This window comes from Vicugna pacos, chromosome 22 (assembly GCF_048564905.1).
Source record: "Vicugna pacos chromosome 22, VicPac4, whole genome shotgun sequence".
Taxonomy (NCBI): domain Eukaryota; kingdom Metazoa; phylum Chordata; class Mammalia; order Artiodactyla; family Camelidae; genus Vicugna; species Vicugna pacos.
In genome coordinates, this window is record NC_133008.1 from 31,620,477 (window position 1) to 31,640,032 (window position 19,556).

At 62.0% G+C, this 19,556-nt stretch overlaps 1 protein-coding gene across 1 annotated transcript; it reads left to right on the plus strand.

Annotated features, from left to right (window-relative positions):
* The first annotated feature begins 7,793 nt into the window (after window positions 1–7,793).
* Window positions 7,794–18,784, plus strand: KLF16 (KLF transcription factor 16). The gene is made up of 2 exons (XM_072948071.1): window positions 7,794–8,738; window positions 16,476–18,784. Exons 1-2 carry the CDS (start codon window positions 8,282–8,284, stop codon window positions 16,775–16,777), a joined length of 759 nt encoding a protein of 252 aa, XP_072804172.1. The 5' UTR covers window positions 7,794–8,281; the 3' UTR covers window positions 16,778–18,784.
* Window positions 18,785–19,556: the final 772 nt, after the last annotated feature.

Sequence of the window (19,556 nt, forward strand, 5' to 3'; positions counted from 1 at the left end):
GCGCAGCGGACAGCCGACGCGGCGTGGGTCCTTGTCAGCGTTGAGGCCGAGTCGGGCGAGGCCGGGGTCTCTCGGCGTCCGCGCGGCGGCTTTGCGCGCCCGGTAGCTGGCTCCGCGGTGCTCTTTGTCGCTGAGAGCTGGGACTTGGGACTGAGGCGCTCGAAGAGCTTAAAGCGGCCCCGGGGCACGTCAGGACGGCCTGCCAGAATCCTGGGCTCTCTGGGCGGACCCGGCCTGGGCCCCCGAGTCCCGACCCGCCGACTCTAACACAGGACGGTGCCCGGCCTAGTGGTGGGCGGGAAGCTGCCGTGCCTTCGTCCCTCCCGAGTTCCACGGGCCTCCTTGCTGGGAGTCTCGGGTCGTGTTCAATAGTACGGGACGTCTGGGAATAAAACTGAACGTGGGTGTGCGCTCACGGGAACAGAGAGCATCAGGGCCCCCTCTCTCGCCTGCCCCTTTCCCCACCGGGCCTCTGCACAGGCTGATCTCTGACCGGCGTGCCCTCACCACCTCCCGGTCTTGTCCCTGTCTTTGCCGATGCCCCTCAGCATGGCTAACGTTTCTCGACATTCTGAGTCATCTCAGTCTCTTGCTGCAGTAGTTCCTCCCAGAAGAACCCCGCCCCGCCCGCCCTGACCCCCTACTCTGTGCTCCCACTGACCCCAGGTGCTGACGTCATAGAGCCTACTGTCTTCACCTCATCAGAACGTGAATTCCCTGAGAGCCGGGCTCAGCAGTGCAGCAAGTTCAAAGCCACCGGCTTACAAGTGGACAAAAATATTTTCCCACACACAGAGTGAAAAATTCAGAGCATAAGAGAGTATGGGGTGAATACGCAGTGTCTTCCCACCCCTGACCTCCATGGCCTGGTTCCCGTCCCCTAGAGCAGAGAGAAAGCAGTGTCTTCGGTTTCAACAGAGAAAGTGTGCATGTGTATCTAATGAGTTTACACTAAAGTGTGATCCTCTTACTAAACATGGCTTGGAAACTTTATGTTCCCACGCCTAGATTGGATTCAGTCCTCCTTGTGGCTGCCCCATTTTTTATTAGCACTATAATTTATTCGTCCTGTTTTTTGTTGGTTGAAATGTAATTTTTTTTCCAGTCTTCTGTAACAGACAATGCTAGGGTCAGGATCCTTGTACAAATGTCTTTCTGCCCAAGTAGGAGGATCTCTGTGGGTTGAATTCCTTAGTGCAGAAGGGTGAAGTCAAAGGGCCTTCCATAGATCCCTGAGTGGGTATGTGATCTGTTAAAATAGTATTTCATTGTGGTTTGATTTGTGTTTCCCAGGAGTATAATTAAACACCTCAGTGCTTCTGTCAGATTTATTATGTTGGTCATTTCTATCACTAATATCATTTTGAAACCAGAAAAATTTGTTTATTACAAATATGTGTATATTTAAAAGCCATCTGTATAGCACATTCTTGGTCGTTTATTCTGCTGGATTGTGGCTGTTACTGTTTCTGAGGAGCTCTTTTCATGTTCAGAAAGTTAAGCCTATTGTCTGTTAGGAAAAAAAGTACTTTTTTCCAGTCAGTCATTTGTGTTTGATTTGGATTGTAGTTTTTGTTTGTTGATTTTATTTATTTATTCATTCATTCATTCATTCATTTATTTATTTATTTATTTATTTATTTATTTATTTCCAGCATTTAAAATTGTCATCATTTTATCATTTATGGCTTCTACATTTTGTACCGTGCTCAGACACGTGTTCCCTACTCCAAGATGATAAAATGTGATGTTTTCTTTCAAAAATGTAATGGTTTCTTTTTCAAATAGGTACTTAAATGTTGGGTCTAATTCTAGAAAGGACTTTTGGGAAGGGGTGAGGTAGGAACCCAAACTGCTTTTTTCCACGTCATTTGCCCCAACTCCATCTCCCGAAAAAGCCTTTCTTTCCCCCACTGAAATGCCACCTTTATCCCTCACTGAGCCCCCTGTGCCTATGGGTCTGTTTCTAGACTCTGCCATCTGAGTTAGTGGGAACCTGGCTGTTTTCTTTACTGACTGTCCAGAGGCCCGTCTCCCCTTATCTGAGTCAAGAAAAAATTGCCCTAATAAATATTCGATGACTTGAACGTATTCCATGGAATGCTAGTTCCACAAGGCACTCTGGTGGAAGAAAACTTGTCTTTGCCTGCCCCTTTGGATCTTCACAGGGCCCGGCGCTGACCTCTGTTGAGCTTTTGTCAGGCTGACACCCTAGGAGCCCCACACCCCTGCTTTTCTCCTACGCCTGCCCATTGCATGTGAAGGGTAAACTAAGGCAGGCTCTGTGGATCAGGCGCTTGTCAGGCCAACCCGGCCCGCAGCTCTGCCCTTCTGTGGGGACGCCCCTCTCCTATGTGGGCTGCCTTGGAGGGGCTCACCTGCAGCCTCTGGGGAACCACACCAGGGCAGTGATTGGGGGAAGATCTTGGTATCTTCCAGGATGTGCCCCCCTTCCCTTCCACTTGGTACAGCCCATGGGCCAGGCCGCCTGGGACAGAGGCCAACTTTCGGTTCTCCATTTTGTGAATTTTCCAGGACACATGTATGTTCACACCCAGCAGCATTCTGCTGTTCAGCAGATGCCCGGGCATGCGCTCCCCGGGCACGGGCCCCCTCAGCTCACCGGCACCTTGGGTCCTCCCCTGGACACCTTACTGGCAAAGCTCAGGTGTGGGCCCTGGGTCCCAGAAGCAGATTCCTGGTTTCTCTCCCGTGGCTTAGGCACATTGCCCTGACACCAGAGACCCCAGGGGACGCAGCTTGCCCAGGGTGTGTGGCTGTGGCAGGGGCAGTGGGCTTCAGCTGGTTGGGCCCCTCCCAGAGGGTGGGTCTGGGGCGCACACGTGTCCTTCACCCGGAGCTTCTTTCCTGGGGCTCGATACCCGTGGAGCCCAGACTGGACTTCCTGTGGGCCCAAAACCCGAGGGCTGGTCTAGCCTTCCTCCCCTCCTTTCCCCCAGGCACCCTGCTTCACTGATCACCCGTTAAGCTGAGCTGGTGGAACCCACCCCTCTGGTTCTGGCATGTGAACTGGGGGCCCCCAGAGATTCCAGGAGAGGATCGGGGAGTTCAGTCTCCTTCCCTGCCCATGGTGGCCCTGGTTGTGAGGAGCAATGGCCCTGCGGGGCCCAGATCTGAGATGGGCCCTAGGGACGGGGTACCGCCCTTCAGTGTCCTGGGCACCCCATTTAAGGTGTGGGCACTCCCTCAGGGCAGACACCTGTCTGGTTCACAATCAGAGTACAGGGCCGACCTGTTAGCTGTGGGACCCCCATCACGTGGGGGTGCCAGCTCAACATCAGAGTACCCCTTCCTTAGTTTCGAAGCTTCTGCCATGTGCCAGGTCGGTCTCTGGGACAGTGACAATCCTGGGTTGCTGGAGTCGCCGTCCCCACTGTCCCTGCTCACAGGGGAGATGGCTCAGGCCAAGCTGCCCTCGGAGAAGGTGCCCTGGCACCCTGGCTGGGCTGAGGCCCTGGCTTCCCAGGGCTCAAACCCTCTTGGGACACAGGCATGCCCCTGCCAGACAGTGGACCCCAGGACCAGGCTCAGGGGGGTGGGGTGGGATGCAGGTCAGGGCTACATGTGTGTCCAGAGCACACGCACAGGTGAGATGGAAACCTGCCTAGCCGTGGTCACAGCAGAGCTCTGGGGCTCTCTGAAGCTTGCAGAGTCTAGGAGAGCGCCCTGACCCTCGTGACAGGAGAGGGTCTTGAAGGGGGCTGGTCGGGGGAGGCTAGGCCCCTGGGTGGCCCTGGTGAGCATGGCAGATCAGACCCCCACTGTGGCTGTCTGTCTGAACAGTGACTCTGAGCCACTGCTTTCCAGGTGATCCTGGCCAGCCAAGGAGTCAAGGTAATTCCCCTTGTTCGGGCCGGATCCTGCCCCTACCCCACCACCTCCTGGAGAAGGGGTGGCAGCTCTGGGTTATCCCCAGCAGCTTGGAGGGGGGCCTGGTGCTTTCTGTGGGGGCCAGCTGCCCACCAACTGGCTAGGCCTGGGGCCGGCTGCACCCACTGTGTGTAACGGACCGCCCGGACCACGGGGAGTCATCTAACACCCCTCAGGAATAAACACGGACGGGTTACAGATCATGTAAAATGTGCACAGATTGTTTTGATTAGAAAATTTTATTTTGGGTATTATTTGTGCACCATTTTTAAAAAATGCTCTATCATCAAAGTAGAAGATCCTGCTGGAGCAGCAGCTCCACGAGGGGTGAGGGGCTAATGAACTGCAGACACAGGTGGAAACTCGGGGAAACTTTGCAGCGGGAACGTGCGTGCCTCCCCGTGGGCTGCAGCTGCTCCCCGGCCGCATCCTGGGCCTCCCACGGCACGAGCTCAGGGATGCGCCTGCACTCGTGCAGGTCCATCCATCTCAGCGGTGCAGCCACACACAGACACACCTGCTTCCTCATGAACACTTTCTGGGTACCTCTTCAGGAGCAGAATCGCTGGGTCAAAGTGGTGAATGTCCGGGTGGTGGCTCGGATGCGAGCTGCTAGGATCTCAGTGCGGTGATTACTATATGATGTCCACCTCCGCTCTTCACGTTTGTTTTCAAGTGTTCACCTTGCACCAACATGGCGTTTACACCTCTACCCTTTGCCCCAGTGACCCTCAGGGGAGCGCCTTGTCGAAACCAAGACCCAGCTTGTGTACCTGCCCATTCACAAGCTACAGACTTGGTTTCTTGGCTCAGCAGAAACGTCCTTTTCTGCCCCAGAATCCAACCCAGGAGCCCGCACGGTGTTCAGCCATCACGCCTCCTTAGTCTCTTAAATTCCGTGACGCTGCTCCCTGCCCTCCCCTTGTTTTCCATGGCCTTGGCAGCTTGGTAGGGTGTTTTTGGGGGAGGGAGTATTTTGTAAACTGTCCCCTAATCTGGGCTTGTCTGAGGCTTTCTCATGATCAGACCAGGGTTGCACGTTTGAGAGCACACTGAGGTGAGGTGGTCGCATTCCACTGGGGGCCCTGACACCCTGAGAACAACACCCTGAGGTTGACCTTGACTACCTGGCTAAGGTGGGGTCCCCAGGGTTCCCTACAGGCAGGTTGCTGTCCTCAGCCCAGCCCACACTAGGTGGGGATTTATTTAGAAAATAAATTTTCATACAGAAAAGTAAAGAAAGGGCCCATGGCCCATAATTGCATTACCTAAATAGGTGTTAACATTTAAAGAAAATAAAAGTCATAAATACATGTGGATTTTAAAAAGGTTGAGCTATGCAGAAAGCCCTGTGAAAACTACTGAAGAGTGAAAGCTTCACTATCTTAGAAAAGGAAAGCTTTGGCCATCTCAGCATGTCTGCACATAGCTCCACACATGCACACCGGCCTCGGTGCTGACTGTGGCCTGACCAGGCCTCCAGGGCGCCCGTGTTGTGGGCACACCCCACTTTATGTTGCCCTCTCCTCGCCTGCACCCCAGGAGACTGGCCATATGCTCTCGCCCTGAGCCCTCGTCCCTTCCACACCTCTGTCTGTCCCTCGCCAGCTTGGCTCCGTGGGCCCTGTGACCTAGCAAGAGTCTCTCTTGCTAGGGGGGGGACGGTGCTGGAAGGGAAGGATGGAGATGGGCCCCCACTTACAGGTGAGGAAACTGGGCTCTGGAGAGAAGGGACTGACCACCATGGGGGGACCCAGCTGGGACAGCTCAGGCCCCCAAACCCTCTGCTGTCTTGCAGCTGTGCACACGGGCCGCTTCTGGGTCCTCTCCCAGCATTGATTTCCTCATCTAGGAAACAGGAGTGACAACTCCTGAAGGGCTGTGATGAGGACAGGGTGGCAAGACACAAGGCAGAGGTGAGCAGGGGGTCACCCAGGCACCTCTGGGGCTAAGGTGTGAACAGAAACACTGTGGGTGGGGTGTGGGCCCCCCACGTGGGGTCTCCTGCCTGCAGGTTGGCCAGCATGACCCCTAGATGGAAGCACAGATCCAAGGCCCTGATGGTCTCTGGGAGGGGGCACACCTGAGGCTCTAAGGGAGTGTTTTGTCTGGGGTCATGAGGCTTGTCCGGCACAGCCAGAGCAGTGTCCTGACCTCTACTTTGCCACAGCTCCGCCTCTGCTCAGTTATCATCCCATCTCCCTGCGGCTGCCCCCTTGAACTTCAGGCCCCAGGTGAAGCCACCTCTAGGATGCAGCCCCCACTTCCTCCACTTGCCAGGCCTGTGCCCACCCTCCTGTGCCACTCTGACTCCCAGCTGCCTTGCCCTAGCCTGTGAGCCCCTGCAGGTCAGGGCCACTGCCAGGATCTTGCTCTGGGCCCAGTAACATCAGTGGAAGGACTGTACAAAGGGTCCTGCCCTCTCTCTTGCCCTGCTTCTTCCCCACGTGTTGGAGGTGAGCTGGGGGTCTGTGGGGGGGCTGCCTGCAAAGCACTTCCCGCCTTGTCCAGACTTGGGAGAGGCCAGGCACAGGGGCAAGCCCTGTGGGTGGAGATTCTGAGGCCCTTGTGAGCTGCTGAGATGGTGGAGGGTGGGGCCCTGTCCGGGTGGTCCAACCTCCCAGATCTACTTTCAAAGGCACTAGGGGCCCGGGGCGGCAGGAATGCTGACCACCAGTGCCCACCTTAATAGTGGTTGTCCCAGGTGGGCTCATCTATTAAAGGTCGGCGCTGCATTTCATCTCCGCAGCTTGAAGTCAGTACTCAAGTTCCCCTCTCCCTCACTCTGTCCAGCCACGTGGAAGGGAGGGACCCCAGATGGGGCTGGCACAAGCGAGCACCATGGATGGTCAGGCCTAGACCAAGGGGACCCACGGGATAGTGGCAGTGGCCAGCTTGGGGACAGAGGAGCCGAACCAGGTCATATCAGCGGAGGCGTGGCAAGTGGGGAGGGTGAGTATAGAGTCCCACAATGGGGTCTGGGCTAGAGTCACGGTCGCTGTCTACACCTAGCCCAGGGCAGGTCACTGAGCAGCCTGGAACCCGTGCAGAAAGCCCCCTGGAGGCCGCTCCGGCCACTGCAGGGCCCGGTGGCCCGCCTACGAAGGGGCGGGGGCGTGGTCGCAATGGAGGAGCCACCCCATCGCCCCACATCCGCGCGCCCGCCACCTCAGGCCTGCGAGTTGGGCAGACCCCGTGCATCTGCGTCCCCGGCGTCATCGACATTAAACAATGTGGCCTGGACGTCCTCGGGGGCTTGGCAAGGCCCCACTTTCCCCCTTCGGGCCCCAAAGATTCCTAGTCGGCGCTGAGGATTGGTGTCCCCGACTCCCGGGTCCTGGAAGGACCGGAATACTCTGCCTCGCCAAAGCACCCCGAGCACGCCCTTTGTGACCCAGGTCCTCCTCACCTAGTGACTCCCGAGTGGGACGCAAAAAGAGGAACGAGCGCAGGCTCGCTCGACTCCGCCAGAGGGTTAGGCCCCCTGGGTCTCCGGGAGAGCGAAGGGGATCCTTACAAAAAGGAATGCAGGGGCGTGCGGTCAAGCAAGGCCCCAGGCTCGGGAAGAGGAGAGGGGGAAGGGTCGCGCACGTGGCCGGGGGGCGGGGCTGGCCGCTTCCGCACCCCCACCGGGCCACGTGGGGAGCGGAGCCCTCCCCCACCGAGAACTGGGGCGCGCCCGGGCCAGGGTGGAAGCGTCCGGGGAAGGGGCGGGCTCCCGCCGGCCGCGCGCCCTAGCGTGGGGTGGGCGAGCCCGCGAGGAGGCGGGACGCGCGCCGAACAGGGAGGGGCGCGCCAGGGGGCGGAGACGTCCAAGGAGGGAGGGGCGTGTCGGGATGGGGCGGGGCGAGCTCTGGGGGCGGGGCGCTACCGGGGCGGGGCGGGGCTTCATGGCGTGAACAGAGGGTGCTGCAGGAAAGGGACCGGGAGCCGAGTTGCAGGGGGAGGGGCGCGCCAGTGGGGTGGGCTCTCCGGCCTGGCACCCCGCAAAGAGGCGCGCTCCGGGAAGGAGGCGGGGGCGTGCTCTGGGACCAGAGTGGGCGCGCCAGGCGGGGCGGCTCCTTGGGCCCGGGCCCCGCCCCCGGCGGCCGCGCGCGGCGGGCAGGGTGGTGGAGGGCGCGCCGGGCGGGGGGCGTGGCCGCGCGCCCCGAGGGGGCGTCCTCCGGGCGGGGCGGGCCGCGGCCGCCCCCGCGGGCTCCGGTGCGTCAGGGCGCGTCAGGCGGGGCGGGGCGGGCCGAGCGCGGGCGGCGGCGGCGGCGGCGCGCGCCGGCCTCCTCCTCCTCCTCCTCCTCCTCCTCCCGCACTCTAGCAGCCGCCGCCGGCCGGACGGGCGCTTCTCCCGCCGCCTCTGCTCCGCCCGCTCGGCCTGCGCCGCGTGCCCCTGCCTGGCATGTCGGCAGCCGTGGCGTGTGTGGATTACTTCGCCGCCGACGTGCTCATGGCCATCTCTTCGGGCGCCGTGGTGCACCGCGGGCGGCCGGGCCCCGAGGGCGCGGGCCCGGCCGCCGGCCTGGATGTGCGCGCGCCGCGGCGCGAGGCCGCCCCGCCCGGGCCCCCGGGGCCGCCACCGGCGGCCCCCGCCGTCCCGGGCCTGGGCTCCGGCGCCGCCGCCGCCGCGCCCCACCTGCTGGCCGCCAGCATCCTGGCCGACCTGCGTGGAGGGCCCGGCGCCGCTCCGGGGGGCGCCTCGCCTGCCTCCTCTTCTTCGGCCGCCTCGTCCCCGTCCTCCAGCCGCGCCCCCGGCGCCGCGCCCGCCGCCGCCAAGAGTCACCGCTGTCCCTTCCCAGGCTGCGCCAAGGCGTACTACAAATCCTCCCACCTCAAGTCGCACCTGCGGACGCACACAGGTGAGTCCGACCACACGCCTGGCTCGCGCGGGGGCGGCCTCCCGCGCCCCCTCCCCCGCTGGGACCCCGAAACTGCGTGGCGCTTCGGGGGCGGGGAGGGGGGCGCGCCCGGGCTGCCGCCGCGCCGGCCGGGAGGGCGGGGCCTTGGTGGGTGGGGCGCGCGCGGGGGGCGTGGCGGCCACGCGGTCGGGCGGCGAGCGGATGGATGGCGGGCGCGGAGGCAGCGACAGGGGCGCGGAGCGCGGTGGGGTCCGCGTGCGGGGTCCGCGTGCAGGATCCGCGTGCGGGATGGGGCTCCTGGGCAGTTCCCTTCCCCCTCGGCCTCATTTCCCTTCTTTTCCATCGGTTTCGGACCTGGATGGTGGGCAGCGTGTTTGAAGCGTGCAGTTTTGAGGTTTTGGTCTTCCCTTGGCTTAGTTTCCTGGTCTGTGTGTAGAAAGGCAGGAGGAACCGCAGAGCCGCCTCCGAGGTGGCCGCAAAGATTCACCCGAGAAGGCAGCGGGGCGCCTGGTGTGGGGCCAGGTTGCGGGGGTGCCCTGCACGTTTTTCCCCCCTTTTTCTGTATTTTAATAAGGCAGAGGGCGGGGTTGGGAGTGCGGGTTAGAGCCTGAGTCTGGAGAGGAGGGGGACCCCTGAGGGTGTCACGCTCTCACCGTCTTTTCCTGCGTGCTGCTCCCCTCAACCTGCAGCGGGAGCCAGGAAGGCTGGGGGAGCGGTTCAGCGACACGGTTACGTCTTATCTCAGCCGGGGGTGGGGGTGGGGGCGCCAGGGTAGCCTGGAAGCAGGGAGCGCCGGCCGCCCCTCTCACTGTCACCCCCTCTTTTTCCTCCTGTGGGTCCTCCCTCGTTTTCCTCATGGGGTCCCCCCATCAGTCCTGGGAATTCTCTCTTGGAGTGGGGCTAGGGCAGGAGAAGGTGGGGCTTGGTTGAGAGGCCAGGAGAGGGTGGGCTGACACTTGGACTTTGTGGTTCTGCTACTTTGTAGCCCACGACCTACTCTCAGGTTTTTTTTTCTCTGTATAAAGGGCCCAGCGGCCGCCTTCCCCTGAGGGGTCACGTTGGGCAACAGGGCGTCTCAGCGTGGCTCCGTGGACCTGCTCCCGCTGTCGGAACAGGGGGAGAGGGTGGGGGAAAAGAAGAGTTGACTCTAGTGGTGTGGCGGAGACACGGGTGGTCTGACCCCTGAGAGCGGTTTGGACCCCGCAGTGCTGTGCTTTGTTTTGGGGTTTTTCACACTCTGTCCAACTTCTTGGAGCCAGTGAAGCCACCTGCCACTATGGATCCCAAAGGACACCTCCCCAGGGTATCCTGGGGTCCTTCAGAACCTTCGCAGGCCCCCAGGCAGTGTTGGCTGACCCCCAAAGTCCTTGAGAGAGAAAGAAGTCCCTGGACATAGATGTCAGTGTTACTGTCTGTTTCTATGGGAAACTGAGGCCCAGGGGCTGAGTTGGGGTGTCCCAGTGATGACTGGGGGAGGGCAGGGCGCCATGCCCTGATGCCTTGCCCCCCGAGAGACCTATGGTTTTGAATGTGCTGTCCCGAAGCCCCCTTGCTAATAACGATGCCGGGCCCTGGGGGGCATGTGGCTGCTCCTGGGAGTGGGAGTCCTGGACCCAGGCGCCCTTGGTGCTGTTTCTGGAGGGTTTGGGGTGCTTTCATGCTTAATGCTTGCTAATTCAGCATCTCTCTGTCCCTCAGGATCACCAAGCCCTGCCCAGGGTCAGTGGCAAGATCTTTTGGTTTTTCCAACCCCCAGGAGTGGGGGCAGCTGCTCTCATGCCTGTTTTGGAGGTGGGGAAGCCAAGCTTGGCTTGGGCCTCTCAAGGTTAAAGTGGTGTTGCCCACTGCTGGGGGCAGGCCTGGGGACAGATCTGAAGAGGTGTCTTAATTAGATGCTAGCTGTCTGCTGAGCCATTGTCCCCTGAGGGCCTTTGGGAGGGAGTTCTGTCACACACACCTCTACCCGAACTCCCATCCTGGCCTGGCCCCATTTTACGGATGAGCAAACAGGTACAGCAGGAGCCAGGCTGAGTGTGGTCCCCCATCATCCCTGCTCCATTTGGCACAGAGGTTGGTGTAGGGAGGCCAGGAGGGGCAATGGGGTCTCTTCACAGGGCCACCCAGCTGCAGAGGAGCAGGGCAGGCTGTCTTCTAGTCCCCTGTGTCTGGCCCACAGCCCCTGGTCCAGAATGAGCTCTCCTGCCTCCAGCGTGGGGCTGGGAAAGACTTGGAAGCTGCGGGAGATGTTGACGCGGTTGCCTTGGATACCGAGAGGGAGAGGGAGGGAGGTGGGGCGGGGGTGGAGGAGAGGCTGGCTGTCTACTTGCTCTCCCAACCTCCTTCATCTCCGGACTGTTCCCCCGCCCCAAAGCCCCTTCTAGGGGGTCTCAGGCCTCCTCCCTGAAGAAGCTCAGATCTGGAGGTGGAGCTGCTAGTCTAGGGTCTCCCCCTAGACTTTGAGGCTGGGTCATTCTTGGTCTGGGGCCTCCTGACCACTGTGGGGTGTTGAGCAGCCTCCCTGACTCCCACCCAATGCCAGGAGCACCCCCAGTTGTGACAATGACAGATGTCCTCAGACATCATGTAGTGCCCCTGGACTGGAGAGTCGTGGGATCATTGTCAGTTGAGATGCCCTGTAAAACCTTGCCTAACCGTTTACTGTGTGGGAGGCACTTTGGGGATGACCGAGTCCCTGTCCCCTGGGACTCCCAGAATATTGTAGGAGGTGGTGACAGTAGCAGGATGGAGGAAAAGGCTTCCTGGAGGAAGAGGCATCTCAGCTTACACCATGGTGTCAGGTGGAACAGGGAAGGGTGTGTCCTGGGAGAGGGGACAGCACCCTGGCTGCAGGGGGTGGGGGCAGGGCCTCGGGGTGTGGATTTGGAGGACCAGGCTGTCGTATGAGGTGGGGAGGGGGCCGAGTAGGTGCCTGTTCTATTTAATCCCAAGGGCAGGGTAGGGGTGGGGGGGGAGGCAGGCCCAGCTTTGCAGAGGAAAATCCGTTTATGAGGAAGGGATTAGGATCCAGGAGAGGGGTTGGAGGGGGAGCCCTGTGTGGGAGGGAGAGAGGTGGGCCAGTCCCTGAATTGGGTGGGAGAAGCCCCAGGACCTAGGGACAGGAGGGGGTGAGGGTGACCCCTGTTTGCTGATTGGGCAGCCCAAGGGGGCAGGTGGTGGTAGTGGTAGTTCTCTGCTGAACAGGCCTCTAGGAGGAGGGCAGATGGGGAAACTGAGGCCTAGAGAGGAAGTCGCCCCTGCACCCCCCAGGGCTGTCTGAGTGAACAGACCCCGCCCCCTACCCCAGGCAGAGCTGTGAGCTCCGTTGAGGCCAGGTGGGGCTTCGGAGACTGGTGGCTTATCTGGGGGGCCGGAGTGGGCCAGTGCCAGGCCAGGACTGCCTCCTCACCTAACCCCCTCCTCCAGCAGTGGGGTGCAGCGCCTGAGCCCCAGCTGGAGGTGGGGGGCAGTGCCCTAACATTGTAGGGGGTGATAACCACTCCCCGCCCAGGCTCCCTGATAAAGGTGGCCCAGATGGCCCTGGAGGTGGCAAATGATACCAGCTTGAGGAGCTGGCCTCTGGGGGGGGGCGGAGCCTGCCCTCCCCCAGTCCTGTTTCTAGAATAGCCAGTCTCTGGAGGAACACACATGCTCGGGGGGCCTGTGAAAGCTGTGCGCCCCTCACCCCCGGTGCCCTCCTTGCGGAGGATGCTGTCTGGGTGGGGAAGTAAGCCAGGGCAGCTTGGGTTCTCCGGGAGGGAGGAGTGGTAGGGCAGCCGGTGGCCTGCTTTTTAAATGAATGGGGTAGCCCTAGCTCCCACCTGTGGGGGGGGCAGGTTGTAAACCTGATGACTCACCAGCAGGCTAGCTAGCTAGCGGCTTCGAGCCGTGACCTGCGTTCCCTCCCGGGGGCCGGTAGCCTCCCCAACGGGTGCACTCAGCACCCCGCAGGCCAGGCCTGGGCCCTCAGCTTTGTGGTCGAGCTGGGTACATCACACCCAGAAGAGGCCGCATGCCCGGATAGGAAGGTCTAGAGCAGGGTCTGTGGTGTGGTGCGGGGGAGGGGGAGCCGTACACCAGCAGGGTAAGGAGCTGGCTCTGCCGGGAAGTCAAGGCCAAGGAAAAGACTTCAGCTTTGACCCTCAGCCCCGGCGGGCAGCTCGGGAAGCAGGACACAGACGGGGCGGCCCAGGCATGAGTTGCTGGGCTACCCTACCCGTCCAGGCCTGAGCTGGGACCTGGAGCTAGGGGGATGGGAGCTGGAGATATTTTGAAGGGGGTGCTGATCGGGTTTGCTGCCAGGTACCAAGCGGGGAGGTGAGGGCTGTGGAGACATCTGCCAAAGCTTTCGGTGGCAACAGCAGAGGGGTTGAAACGGAAAAACTACAGGAGGAGTAAGGACTGGGAGGGAGGTTGTAAGTCTTGGGTTTAGGGGGCAGCAATGACTAGGGGGTATTTAAGATCACAGAGCAGACAAACCTCCCACAGGCTGGTCCTTGTAAAGCCATCAGGATGGCTGGTCACAGGGGGACCTCCTGCCATGCCCTGCCCTTGGGACCTCACCATCAATTTTCCATCTTTTCTCGGCTGCATTTCTGTACTGTCTTTGGAGTTCTTTGCAGCCTGCTCAGGCCCATCTTCTTTGGGGAGCCCCCTGCCGTCCCCACCCGCATCTGCCACATGCAGCCCAGCCTTCCCCAGCTCTCCTGGGGTGCTCCCGTACCTAGACCCTTCCCCTTGTGCTGCCCATCTGGTAGTTGGGCATTTGTGCAAGGCTTGGCTGCAGGCCATTCCTCCCTCCCCACTCCTTAGGTTAGGGGTGATCTTAGGAGATCACATCTGATCTTTGGCCCCAACTGCAAGCCCCAGTCTAGGGAGGTGGGGCATTCTCCCACATGAAGGCCCAGCAGGCTGAGCCAGGCCTGGTGCACGGTACCACCTCCAGGCTCACCTCTGTCTGGTCTCCTGGCGTCCATTTTCTGGCTGTCCTGAGCTCACCTCCAGGCCCAGCCTAAGTCAGAGGGTCAAGTCCACTGAAGCCCCGCCCACCACACCCTCCTTAAGCGCTCCGTCCAGCCTGGTAGCCTGACAGGGGGCCGCACCTGGGCGTGACGGGTCTAAGCCTCCGAAAGTTACCCCCACCCTCCCTCACCCCATCCCGGCCAGTGGACTGTGAGAGGGTGGCAGGGCCTGGCATCTTGCAGGCATTCGCTTAACCTTGTGGGGGCAGGAGGCCTGTGCGCCCTGGTACCTGCCACTCACGTGTGCACGTGCGCTACCCAGCAACGGGGTGTGGGGCGGGGCTGGCAGGCGTCCAGCCCGGGAGGCGACCCCGGACCGGCGGGAGCCGGACCACGTGAGCCAGGCCGGCTGGGGCTGCGGATGTCCCTGCCGCCCGCCGAGCTACGTGCGGCAGCTGTGTTCCCAGTGGCTGCAGGCGTCCAGCCCCTGCGGGCACTGGCTCCACTCTGGCAACCTGCTGGTTGCAAAGTAGAGCTGCGGGGCGGAGGGGAGGGGAGGGGACGGTGGGAGGCGGGACCTCCCAGCTGCCCTAAATGGGGAAGTGAGCCAACTGCGGGGCGCACCAGCGGCGGGGTGCCGTCCCCCTTTCAGCTTCTCCCCCGCCTGCGCCCTGCAAGATGGCGACAGGACTGCGTGCCCCTCCAAGAGGCGTCTCGCCCCCAGGCCCTGGGTATGGTTTAAAGCCAGCAGCCTCGTCCCCCGTAACTGGACTCTCCTCCTCCGGACTTGAGCTCTCAGGAGCTGTCGGATCCAAGTAGAGTGGGGTAGGGCTCCCTTCCGGGGCCTTTTGAGCCCTGTGATTCTTTTGAGGATGCTCCCACTGGGACCCCTCACCCAGCTGCAGGCTCTGCTTTCTGGATTGTTCTAGGGGGGCATGGGGGTGGGGAGGGGGAAGCCCGAGGGGACTACAGGGACAGCCACCTGTAGTCTTGAGGACAGTTGCTCTCCCCCCAGCAACACAGTTGTGGCCTGTGATTCCCCCCCACAGGTGGCACCAGCACACCTGGGTTCCCAGCCTCCTGGGGCCTGCCCTCCCTCAGTTGTGAGCATAACCCACAGGCGGCCCACAAGCCGCCTTCTGAGGGCCCGCTGCGCTTTGAGCCCTCTCTTCTGCCACGCTGGGGGTATGTGTGCGGCCAGGAGGAAGGGATGGGGGAGGGGAGGCTTTAGTCCAGCTCTGTCCTGGGTAGCTGGCGATGGCAGAAGCCCCTCTGAAGTCCACTGGTGCTCCTCTGCAGGTGTTATTACTGACACCTCCTCCCTCCCCGCCCTGCATCCCTTACGGCTGCCGGTCTGTCCCCAAGGTCCCTGCCCCTGGCCCCTGGTCAGGTCTGCAATCCCCACCTCCCCCCGCCAGTGGCAGTGTTCCCTGAGGCAGGGTCAGCCCGGGTCACTGCAGTCCCCAGTACACGGTGTGGCCTCCCAGTGTGTAATTTATGAGGTGCCACCCTGACCCCACTGGCTCCCCCGCTTCCTGCCCCCCATCTGGCCGCCCCCCTTCCTCCACTGGGCTCCATGCAGTGCAACGAGGGGCGTCGCCCAGACGGCTGGGCGTCCCTGCCCACGTGTCTACATTCTATTCACACCCCCTCCACAACACCCTTCAAAACCTCTGGGCAAAACAACGCCAGGGGATTCCAGGGTCCTAGGTACCCGGCGCCGGGTCCGGAAGGGTGCAAAATCTGGGCTGCTCACGGCCCCTGGGCCTGGGGCATGGCGGGGGTGCCCCCCGGCCGCCTGGGGAGACGTTGACAACACATGCTGTACCCGGCGTACAGCTGGGTTAGATGAGGGTTTGGGCGGCACTGTTCTGGGGCAGAGACCCCCACGGGACGGGCGGGTGGGGACAGACGGCCCAGGATGGCGGCTGCGGGGGCAGGATGGGCGAGGCCGGCCTGGCGGTGGGAGGGGTCTGCGGAGGAAGTGGCTGGGTGGCGGCCCGCCCCTCCCCTCGCCTTCTGTTCCGTGGGGGTGGGGCGAGTCCGGCACCGCCCCTTCCCGCACCCTGACCGGGGGTGTCCCCGCCACGCCTTGCGTCCTTCTCCACCCTGGGAGCCCGGCCCAGCGTGGGGGTGGGGGTGTCCCTTCACCTGCCCCTCTGCTCAAAGGGGGGCCACGAGGGTCAGCGGTGGGATCAGGCACGGGAAACTGCCCAGACGATGCTCCTGCCTGCGCCCCCGAGTGGTCATTTCCAGTAAGGGAGGGGGTTCACTGGGGTCGTGAGCACCCAGGAGGTTCCAGAATGCCCCACAGGACGGTAGAAGGGAGTTTCGCAGGGGTGGGGACAGCAGGATACCTTTTGCATAAGAAATCCCTCCAAAAACTCAGCGTGCTTTCGTTCGGAGCGGGCACGTGTGTGGCCAGTATCGTAGGACACACAGGTCATTGAGGTGGCGTCGTCCTGGGGGTGGGGCGGGAGGCGGACCTGGTAGAACTCGGTCTCTGTAGGTTCTTTTAACCCACGGAAGCTGCTACCAGTCTGTAATTACGATCAGTTGTAGGAAATGGAAGGGGAGAATATTCACAGGGCTTCACAAAATGAGTTGGGGTCGTTTTCTTTCCCCATTTACACGTTTAAATTCACACCCAGAATTTGGCTTCTATAACGAGGTAGGGGCCTGTGAGACAAATGACCGGGACCCTTTGGGATCTGATGAGATGTCCCTGTCTCTCCCTACACTGATGGCTGGCTGTCTGTTCTCTGCCTCCTCCGCACAGGTGAGCGCCCCTTTGCCTGCGACTGGCCAGGCTGCGACAAGAAGTTCGCGCGCTCCGACGAGCTGGCCCGCCACCATCGGACGCACACGGGCGAGAAGCGCTTCCCCTGCCCGCTCTGCTCCAAGCGCTTCACCCGCAGTGACCACCTGACCAAGCACGCGCGCCGCCACCCCGGCTTCCGCCCGGAGCTGCTCCGGCGCCCAGGTGCCCGCAGCACCTCTCCCAGCGACTCGCTGCCCTGCAGCCTGGCGGGCAGCCCTGCACCCAGCCCGGTGCCCAGCCCGGCCCCCGCTGGCCTGTAGAGCCCTGGTCCCGCTGCCCCGCTGGGCCTGGGCCTGGAGCACCAGCAACATGCCTGCTGTCCGGGGGCGGGGCTCGGACTGACCGCCAGCCCCGCCCCTTCCAGTGTACCCCCCACCCCGAGGGCCCCCAGGATGTCCCTGCCTCTCTAAAGAAAACACGGAGGGGGTCTGAGACTGGACCAGGTCATCAGGGCCTTGGAGGCTGCTCTCGGGAGGGGTAGCGGCCGTGTCTGTATATAGCCATGATCGAGAACTCTTCCCAGCCTTTCACCAGTGACCCCAGGTGGGCGGTGGCCAGAAGGCGTTCCCCTCCCCCCTTCGCCACCTCCCTCCTTTGGGGGAGGTGTGGGCCTTGGGGGGAGGTAGCCCAGGAAAGGCACCCCCTAACCAGTGTTCAGACTTGGTCCCCCCAGCCTCTCTCTCTGGGTTGGGATGAAGTGTGGAATGGGCCATAGGTGAACCAGGGGGTTCCTGTGGGCTTTCTCCTGTCCCGCCCGCCCCCTGGAACCCTTCACCCCCACAGAAAGCCATTGGAGACGTTCAGGGAAACGGGTGCGGCCTGGCCGCCCCCATTCGGGTACTCAATCTCAGGTGTCCATAGGTTCTGCCCCACTGCCCTTGGGAGGGGCCACGCAGCTTCTCAGCCGCGCGGGGGAAGGGGGGTGAGAGTGGAAGGGGGGAGGCGGTAGGGTTTCCATAGAGGTCCTGGTTTTGCTTCTGAGACTTGGGGGAGGGAGGGGCAGAACAGGGGTTCTTCCAAAGAGCAATTTGATTCACTTGGGGGGATATTAGGAGATGGGAATGAATGCAGGTTTATTTATTTTCCTCTGTCTCTGCTGGTGGGGGGCTCTACTGCCCCACTCTGGGTGGGTGTGCGAGTGTATGAGTGAGAGACTGGGGGGAGCTGGCGCCACAGCGGCCCCCCGTGCAGGGGCAGAGCCCCCGACTTCGGCCTTGTGCAGTACCACGTGACAATCATTCCCTCTGATTTGGGACTTGGGACCACGACAGCCATTGGGCGAGGTGCACCCCTTCCCCTCTTGCAGGTGGGGGTAAGGAGGCCGGGAACCCTGTCTCCATCGCGCCGGGGCCCTTCTCCCCCGCATGACCCCCTGTGCGGCAGGGCCCCTGGACCGGTGGTTGAGGTCCTGTCCACACGGGCGGGAAGCAGGAGGGCTGATCCCCGAACCCCCTGGGATAGCTCAGTTTTTTCGGACCGGATAGACTATTTTTTCAGGCGCCAATCCCTTCCTTGATTTGGGCCCCAGTGGGTGGTCTGTTGTCCTCAGGGGTTGTGGGTGTGGGGGAAGGGTCTCTGATCTGGACTTAGGATGGGGAAGGGTAAATGCTGTTTTGTACAGAGGGACTGAAGACCTCCTCACCCTGGAACAGGAAGGGACCCAGGCTCCCTGTCTGAGACCCTGGGAGGGCCTACTCCGTGCCCCACCCCTCTGGCCTCTGGCTGCAGGAGGTCTGTGGCATCCCCATTTGTTCTAGAACCTTGCACTCTCCCACCTGGGAGCTAGGGGGCTTGGATGGCACTGGCTCGGACCCGGACCGGCCCTGGCAGGATCCAGGGACGGCTTCCTGGGGTCCTGGGGAGGGAAGCAGAGAAGCTCTTTGGGAGCTGGGCTGGCCCATCTGTCCTTCAGTGGGCCGGTGGTAGATGCCTTAGTTTGGGGATAGGGATGGGGTGCAGGGGGCCAGCCGGGGCCTTTTTTCCCTTTGTGTCTGCCGTCTTGACTGTACCAGCCCTGGCCGGTGCCTGTCTGCAGGAGGTAGACTGCAGTCTGAGGGTCCAACTGAGAACTTGTCCCCTGGCTCCTCTCCAGTGTCCAGGGGCCTGGAGGGACTGGTGGTCACTGGGACCTAGTTCAGCCATTTTGCTGGGGCCTCTCAAGGGGGGGGGTGCATGGCCCCAAGGGACTTGTGCTTCAGGGTGACCCCCTGCCCTACCTGGCCTCATCCTTGTATTTAACTAATTAAACAAGCCTTTTTTAAACCCGATTCCAGAGCCTGTGTGGTTTTTCCTCTCGGCGGATCCAAGCCGGTGAGCCCTCTGAACCCCTCTGTCCCCCTCGCCGATGTGGTCCTCAGCCTTCTCCTGGGGAAACAGGCAGGGGGCCAGTGAATCCGGGGACCTGTTGTAGGTTTTGGCAAGGCCCCACTGTCTGGGACACAAAATAACGCCTCCCAGCCCTAAAGCCCAGGGAGGGGGCAGCAGCAGCGCGCGCCACAGTCCGGCGTCACCCACGCCTCGCGCAGCTGCGCCCCCAGCCCGCCTTCCCGGTTACCCGGCAACCGAGGCGCGGTGACACGGCGCCCAGGGGCGTTTGCTGTCCGCCCCCTTCCGGCGGTGGGAGGGATCCCGCGCTCCACCGGCCACTCGCGGGTGCCACAGGGCTCTCCCCGGAGGGTCCCCGGACCCCTGGCCAGCTCACACCCCGCTATCCGAGCCCCGCAAGGCTCCGGTGCCCAGTCGTCCCGCTGTATACCAGCTCACAATAGGAAGGGGGCTAGGAGGGGAAGGGGCCTCGGGAGCATTGAGAAGCTAGTGAGGACCCTGAACCCCTTCTTAGGAAAAGTGCATCCCAGATTCTAGCCGTCTCTAGAGCCCGGAAGGCCGCTGGGGCTGCGGTGGGGGGGACCGCAGACCCTCCCCACGGGTTTCCCTGCTTCTCGTGCCCGGGAACGCACCGGTCCCGCCACCTGGTGGTCGATGCTGGTATTGCACCACCGGCTCCGGCCAACCCCTCCCCAGGGTCCTGCCTGCCCTTGG